General features: G+C 31.5%; 1 protein-coding gene across 8 annotated transcripts; it reads left to right on the forward strand.

Moving 5' to 3' along the window:
- Positions 1-1164: 1164 nt before the first annotated feature.
- On the forward strand, positions 1165-7891 carry LOC112593756 (protein drumstick-like). 8 transcript variants are annotated; one of them, XM_025338289.1, is made up of 3 exons: positions 1165-1182; positions 5469-5970; positions 7675-7891. In XM_025338289.1, exons 2-3 carry the CDS (start codon positions 5762-5764, stop codon positions 7721-7723), a joined length of 258 nt encoding a protein of 85 aa, XP_025194074.1. In that variant the 5' UTR covers positions 1165-1182; positions 5469-5761; the 3' UTR covers positions 7724-7891. The 8 variants fall into 8 exon arrangements, with proteins under 8 accessions (XP_025194074.1, XP_025194070.1, XP_025194075.1 ...); XM_025338285.1 differs by lacking the exon at positions 1165-1182 and adding an exon at positions 1609-1650; XM_025338290.1 differs by lacking the exon at positions 1165-1182 and adding an exon at positions 3940-4048 and having other exon boundaries at positions 7198-7891.
- The last annotated feature ends 757 nt before the right edge of the window (positions 7892-8648 follow it).

An 8648-nucleotide genomic window follows, 5' to 3' on the forward strand; every position in this document is an offset into this window, starting at 1 on the left:
TATGAATGCGGTTATATAGTTATCTATACTACCTTTGAATTACTACATTGATAATTAAAATATTAAAATATTAAGATTGTATATGTTGGTTGCTAACAAGAGCCAAGAGGGTAAAACATATATTTATTAACCAGATATTATTAAAAAAAATTATAGTGAAACTTAATTGAAAGTTCATTTACAAATATGAAACTACAATTGATACAATTATACAATTGTATAATTGATAGAAGTTTAAAGTGATGATTCATATTTTAAATTATAGTTTAATTACAAAAATAATAAAAATTAATTTTTCAAAATACCTATCATATACATTTTGCGTATATATTCTACAAAGCTATAGATGGAACGATTTATTACAGGGAAGTGGGGAAGGGGAGGGTAAAAATCAAATCATATATATTTTTTTATAAAAATATAACATTTTCCTATACTATTACATTTACGTGTAGATAAAAAAAAATTGCGTATTGTATACCTATAAGTATGCGATAATTTCACAAAATTCTAAATAAAATAGGTATTTTGATATCGCCAGGTCTAGTAGTGTTTTTTTCTTTTACAAAACGATGGTAACAACATTGTTCATATAATAGTATAATATTATGTGACGGGTGACACGATTTATGTCACAAACATACTGTAAATAGTGTAAATACTTTAACCACTATAACCAGACGGCAGACAAACAGATAATCTTATGTACAATCAAAGAAAGTATATAAATTTATACCTAACCTTCAGAATCTAAAATAAAAGTATTAATTTTAAATTAATAATACTTTATGTACTGACAGTTATATTATACTGTATTTCGGGGAAAAACGGCAATAGATACGGGCGGCATTGTTTGATAATCAAAATTATCGACGGCAAAACGTTTATAAAAACTAATGACATAAATATCGTTATACATGCTATATGATATATATACAAAACCGACAGATTCGTATTCACAAGAATTATTATAAAATATTTTGTATAACAATAAAGGTGTTAACTTAACCGAGTAATCTTTATTAAGATAGTTATAAAATTCATATTTTTAAGCTGGTACATGTAAATTATTATAATGAACTGAGTTTCATATAGTTTTCAGCTATGAAAAATTTAACCTCCCTTCAAAAAAGAAAAAATTTGTTATTGTCTACTACATACTTTAGTTGTACCAAGAACAAGGTAAGGTCATTGTGTTTCTAAAATATGTTCGGATTGTATGAATTGTTGTATGTGCTTCATTAGTAACAATATTATTATAATTTATATTAAGACGTATTATATAATGGTATATAATAAAAATAACCATCAAGATAAACGCGTATTGACCAAAAATCCGGTAGAGCAGTGTACTCGAATCACTTCTAAATATACCTATTCGGCTATCCCTATTATTATTACAGACTACAGTCTTCATCGTGACTTATTCCAAGATACTGCGTTTTCAACTTGTTCTGTTTGATACTGCGATGCTGGCCTTCACATTAATCATTTATAATATATCGTTTAGTATATTCAAGTGTATAATTTAAATATTTTATTACATATTTCTTAATATATTTATAAGTTATAGGTAGTTTACAAAAAAAAACTATTAACATTTATGATAAAAAGTATATTCATATGGTTCTACATTTTTTTAAATAACAGGTAAGTTTCTTTATATTATTAATTTCAATATTCTCTTTTAGGCGTACTACTTATTTACATATTATAATATATCTATAAATTATAATAACTATGATTTTATAATTAATAAAATATAGGTAGGTATTACCCATTTACCCATCTAAATTTTGTAAGATTTAAAACCAACGTTAGTAATATTAAAATATTAAGTAAGATGATATTGTACTTAGATAGGTGTAATTACATACAAATATAAAATATAATTAAGAATACCAGAAATTTAATAATTAATATATTAATAATGTAATATATAGGTATAAATTTTATATTAATACTTTAAACTAGTATTAATTTAACTAATTAATTAATTCTTTAATCTAGTGACTCCGAAATCATTTTCAAATGATTTTACATAAAAATAAAATCTAAGTTAATAGTTAGAATTATATACAGTTAACAGTGAATTTGTTATAATAAACTACGGGACAAATTTCATGTACATTAGCATATTTTATAAACAATAATGGTACCTATAGGCAGATAGGCTTCTTGTAGCAAATAAAATCTAACTGGTACTTTTAGAATAAATAAAAATTAAAAATTATGATTGCTTTTTTAAAAAAATCTGGAAAAACTAAATGCAATACAAACATTACATTTTTAGTATTTTATTTTTTTTTGTTTAGTAACCTTGGTTACAAAAACGTTAAACCGTTTTTCCTCAAAATCATTTTTCGTGGTTATGATTTGTCATAGAATTCAAATTTATTATACATGTACTTACAGTAATTTATATTTATTACTTAATGGCTATTAATTGGTATAAGGTATAGCAGAGTGGTTTATCTACTTGCTCACTTTCTAATATTTTTGAAAGATGAATATATTTCTATATTCTAAATCAAATTTTGAAGAGTAGTTAATAAATTTACAAGTACTTAAAGTTTAAATGAGCTAATGATCAATATTGTACATTGTGTATTACCCAAATTTATGTATTTTACGTACCTATACAAGTTTTCAATGTTGTATAAAATCTAAATATTTTTTTTATATTTCAACGTGGTGAGTGATGGTGGTGAGGGGTTGAAGTCTGCTTAGCATCCTGGTACACCACTACCGTACAGTTTACAGTATATGTGCGTGTGCTAAATGCTAATAGGTATACCTATACCTAGTATCTATTGTAAGAGGTGTAGGTTTAAATAGATAAAACGAGCTTAGGACAACCGAAATAAATATAAACAGCTAGTCATCGACCCCACCCAACCGATTTATTATTATAAAAGTTAGTAATAATAATTTGAGAGCGGCGTGGTGTTGTTAACATCACTTGTGTATAATATACTGTAGAGTATACGTATAGTATAATATACACAAGTCACCTTATATACTGCGCAGTGTATAATATTATTATAATTTATTCGGTATTTATTATTATTATTATTACTATTATACTACGCGCATTTTCGGAGTTTATGGTGTAAATAAAATATAAGTCCGTGCGGAGCCCGCACCGTCGTAACCGCGGTATCCTCTTGGTAGCCGCTCGGGGAAAAACCGGTCGGCCACCGTTGAGGCGGCGTATAGTCGGAGGCAACAACTGGCGTTCATCATAAGGGTAGGGCGGCGGGAGAAGAAACAATCAAGCGACACAAGCGGTCGTCGTCTCCGCTGCGTCCGCGCCTCGTGCGTACGTTTACGACGTTCGCGGTGTGCGTGGTGGCGCGCCCAGTGGCCAACCAGAACGATAACGGGCGTGGCCTGCACCGGCTTCCGTGCGTTTCCCACGGCACCCATTGGGTCCCCGGCCGCAGCTGCTCGCGCCCATGCACCCGCCGCCGCCGACGATCGGGTAGCGCACCCGGGGAATAGCCGAACGCGCGCGCGCGCCGATCCGGTGCGGTATACTACTACTGCCGCCGCCGTCATCGTCGTCGTCGTCGTCGTCGTCGTCGTCGTCGTTGAATATAACAACGCTGCCGCCGTGCCCGGTTGTTACCGTCTCCGTCCTCATCGCTGCTGCTGCTGCTGCTGCTGCTGTTGCCGCCGCCGCCGCTCCTGCTGCTGTTGTTGCCGCCGCCGAACGTACACACACACGCTCACACATACACGTACGCGCGCGCACGTTACACACACTCGCGACCGTCGCCGTGTGGTGAGACCGCTTCTGACTTTCGTGTGCTACAGTCCAGTGAGTTCCGCAATAATCACCACTTACTGCGGTCGTCTTCTCCGTCGTCGTTTTCGTCGTCGTCGTCGTATTCGTTGTCGTCGTATAATACTATAATATAGTACATCTATATTACTGCTGTACTATTATTAAATAATATATAATAATATATTATACGTATTCGCGTAACGGTGTACACGAAAAATAATATTCCTACATACAGTGTATAAAATTCATACGAGCCTTGTAAGTATTAAACTTTTAATTTCAAAATTAAATTTTTTTTTTCTCTCTCTTATTCTTTATTTTTTTTTTTTTTTACTCTTTCGCGTGATTACGATTTTTTTTTTTCGTCAACTCGTCGTCGCGACTGGATTAAATGTTTAGGTCTGCGTAATAATAAAATGTGTAATAGGCATAAAATATTATCCTACCTAGTAAGTGCGCGTCGTTACAATAATGTTGTGTACGTGATGTACGCAGCCAACTTGGTCTTGTCAACCCGTTGATTACGGTTGGTGCACGCGAAATACGTCGTAATGGACTACCGGTGTTCGACGGCCGACCAGACGCGTAACTGCGGTAGTAGTTTACCGGTGGTGGGGACGAATTAATGGCGGCCACCGCGGCTACCGGTGTTCGGTCGGCTACCGGACTCCGCCTATACCCCTTTACTCTTCACCTCCGCACGATCGTTTTTCACCACGCACAACATCTGCAGCCTTCGGACACGAACGAAACCGCTCTTCTCCGGTCGGAAAATTTTCTAACACATTTTTAACCATTGGTAAATTATATCATCATACCTAATGGTACATTTTATCATTAGGTATTATTTATTTCTCTTCGTATTGCGGTCGGTTCAATCTCGCGTGTGAACTTCAGTCTTGTCGTGTTAGTCAATTCGTTTATATGAACATTGTCTTTCGTTTGTCGGTTATTGTCTGCAGATATTAAAGTGTTACCTCTTACTTTTTAGGCATAACTAATCTAATGCCTTTCGCAAGTTTTACGATCTATTCCGTATTATTTATCCGTATACTTATACTAATGTCCATTGTTGACGACCGCATGCCCGTTGATGTCTGACATTAGATTATTATTGTACACTTTTCATTTTTTTTTTCGTAGATTTTTTTGTTGGGCCTCTGTTTTAATTAATTGTGTTTTTTTTTTACCACATCACTGTGGGTGTTGAAATCCGCCATACCTGTCGCGTCTACACTCCAAAAATATTAATACGATTTATATTTTTTTTCTCAGTTTTATTTCCTATTGATATTAGTTGTCTTTCTCACAGTCAAAGCTCCCTTTTTGTAGAGCGCCTTGAATTACACCCGTGCCGCAACAAGTCGGTCATCACTGCAGTACGTGGTCCGTTGCAGGTAGGCGGCGCGTCATTGTGGTGCATAATATACGTACGTAATTTTCGGTATGTCTGTCTGATTTCGCAAACTCCTACTCAAAATCCTTGAATGCCACTTGGCTATTGTTACCGTTCATATGTTGTATTGTGTAGTATTTAAATTTTTTTGACGCACGTATAACCGCCAAAAACCCATTGGCAATAAATAATAATATTTATTAATATTGTAATATGTTAGCACAATGTATAATATAATATAAATACAATGACTTTCATTTTATTCTTGTGTTGTTTTTGCAGCGTTTTGTTGTCGTCGTCATCGTCATCACTATACCACAACTTATAGTCGCCCTCAATAGATACACGCGTTTGTTTAGATCACTGCACGTGTTGACTATTGGAAACCAATCTGAAAACCACACGCTATAAATATTTTTACAATTGTATATTGTCCATCTGAGTAATCTTCTCGTCTCGTTCGCAACGCAACGACCGAGACTTGGCCTGAGTAGCCGCTGTCATCAGACGTTCGTTAATTATATCGTATAATCAGCTCGTGGAGCGCCAGGCGAGAACGCTGCAGCGGCTCAACCATGTACGCGGTAATACAGCTAGATTCGGAAAACCACAGGCTCCGGCCCAAGCGGGTCAAAATGGAGTTTGTGTGCAAATACTGCAACCGGACGTTCAACAAACACTATTCACTACTTATACACGAACGCAATCATCTGCCAACGGTCAACTACCGGTGCGAGATGTGCTACAAATCGTTCAAACGGCAGGACAGCCTGCAACAACACAGGTCAGTGTCGAAATCGCATTGAGTCCCTGTATATCATATATAATACCATACTATCTACTGTATTATATTTATATCATAGTACCTACCTGTAATACACTCATTAATTGTATATATATTTATAAACTATCACTATACTATACCACTGCTACTACTATACTATACTTATATTACTCTATATATATACTTACTGTATACCACTTCGCATATTAATACTGTTGTGTACATAAATATTGTCGCCGTCAGTGTCGGATTTGAGGTTGTGAAAGTAACCTCTTTCTCCTCCCGGAATTTGTATGAATTTTTTTTACAGTAGAAAAATTCTTTTGAATTTCGAACTTAAGGGTTTAATTTATATGTAATTATATATTATTACATTGCTAACCACTGTTGCTGTCGTCAAAAAAAAAACCATCTTCGTGACCGGGAATTCGAGGACGATGAGAAAATATTTCTACTTATACTTACCTATGTTATAAATTTTGTTACATAAAACAATGTTATTATATATTAAAACAAAATGAACTTTTAACACAATTTTTGGAGTCAAGCGTAAAACCAATACATTAATTAACTATATATTTATCTTATATAAGGTCATAATCACTAAAATTCTATTAACATTTGCTTTGAGATATAAAAAATAAAAAAGTATGATGCTGTATGATACATTACAAGTATCTATATATTTTATGTATTCGGCATCTATGCTCAATATTTTTCTTGGTTATAATTTGGCACTAACTGACAAAAAACGAAATTGACTTCAAAAATTAGTTGCGTTCATTTTGGATACTTATATATTTTACAACATACAACCATATTTTTAAAGTATAATTACATAAATACAAACATTTAGTGATGTTATATATACAAACTCCGTGTATGGTATTGCTATATTACTACGGTGGTTGATTTTATTATTACTCTATAAGTCTGCGTTCTAAGTATAGGCAATCTTTTCACTTATTTTAATTCTTGTTCTATAGATTATTATCCTCTTGTACTTTCACGTTCTATACTTATTACCGTTTTAAAACACGTCGACACATCGCCTGTTAAATTATTTTTCCTATTAAGATGTTAATTTTATTTAATATCTTAATATATTTTAACAATAACAAACAATTAAATTAAATTTTAAAAAATAAACAAAATAAAAACAACCATTCTTGTCTGTTATTAACATTGGGTTTTGGATTTTTCGCTATTTTTTATTTTTTTTTATAGATGTGGCCACTCAAGGTGAACTACGGATTCTTCAAGACAACCCTTATTTATAAAACCTACCTATCTAAAAATAAAAACAAAATCTATTATAGGCCATCTTTCTTACTGTACATTGTAAGCCATACTATTTTATTCTTCTCTATTTTAATAGTTTCAAATGTAAAAAAAAAAATAAAACAAAAGAATTCGGTTCATAATTTACCTATTCACGTTATTAATATAATAATACGGCATGGTCGCTTGTTTTACTAATACCGGTTTGAGGTCACATCTCACATAGACTTATCTCTATCTTATACTTATGAATGATCTCTCTAAAAAATCAATTCTCATTTATCTAAATATGATCTAATTGTGTGCACTATATGCCACATATAATTATCAAATGTTATTCTTCAATGTTTTTTAATTTTTTTATTTAATTTTAATTTTTCTCTCGGACTTCTTTTGTTTATGGTTTTTATTTTTCCAATACAGATCAACTCATAGTCCAAATTACAGAGCTGGGTACGCATTGCAGCTTTGAAAAAATGTGATATGCTAAATTATTGGCAAATTGTTGTAATGAAGTAAATGTAGATAGACAGACATTAACTAGGTAGTTGTTAAGTTGTAGTACTAATAAGATTATAATTTTGAGCAGACTGGTCAATTTTTTTATTTTTGAATTAAAAAATATGTAGTTTTGAAAAAACTCAAGTACAATTTTTGAATTTGCTGTTTTTAAACATAAATCAATTAATAATTTATTAACAATGTATATTATTTTAAGTTACATAAAAGGTCGTACAAATCAATATTATATTCCTAATATTTTTATTGTAAGACGTTAATAAAATAATGAGACATACCTACCATTGTAATATTATTTTGTAGAATAGTCTATCTATATAGAATCCAAGTATAAAAGCTATTCACAAAATAATTCTTCAAGCAAAATTTTTCTTTGTATGTTCCTTAATAATTTCTTACTTGAAATTCGCAAGTTTGGCAAATTACAATATAAGAAATACCTTTTGAAATGTTTAATGTTCTAAAAAAAGTGGGATTATCCTACAATAAACAATATTACCATTTAATAAGATAAAAAAATATGTGTTATTGTTTTTTTTCTTATACGTATATATATTTATATATAAATTAATTAAAATTATATATGAACTAAAATATGGTTTAAAATTTTGTAAATATGTAACCAGTTATTGTTAGACATTATTAGATATATTAAAGTTTTAATTTGTCTGTATCATATGTGTTGATAAAAAAAATATATATAAATAATTTATTTGTAAATGATAAACAATGTTGTCAATTTGTTTTTTTTATCCTTAGTTATATATCCTTTTGAATGCCAATATGTGTAATTATTTTATCTGTTACAATTAGTTTAATCCTATATCTCAGGCTATTTGCTTCTATATACACATATATAAATAAATTATTAGTTATAA

The sequence above is a fragment of the Melanaphis sacchari genome, unplaced genomic scaffold (assembly GCF_002803265.2).
Source record: "Melanaphis sacchari strain LSU unplaced genomic scaffold, SCAv2.0 Contig20_pilon_pilon, whole genome shotgun sequence".
Classification (NCBI taxonomy): Eukaryota; Metazoa; Arthropoda; class Insecta; order Hemiptera; family Aphididae; genus Melanaphis; species Melanaphis sacchari.

What these genes read in the sequence shown, in the direction of transcription:
- LOC112593756 (XM_025338289.1), top strand. Translation starts at nt 5,762, where the DNA reads ATGTACGCGGTAATACAGCTAGATTCGGAAAACCACAGGCTCCGGCCC. An exon ending in GACAGCCTGCAACAACACAG is followed by an intron (nt 5,971 to 7,674) that starts GTCAGTGTCGAA and finishes TTTCCAATACAG; the next exon opens with ATCAACTCATAGTCCAAATT.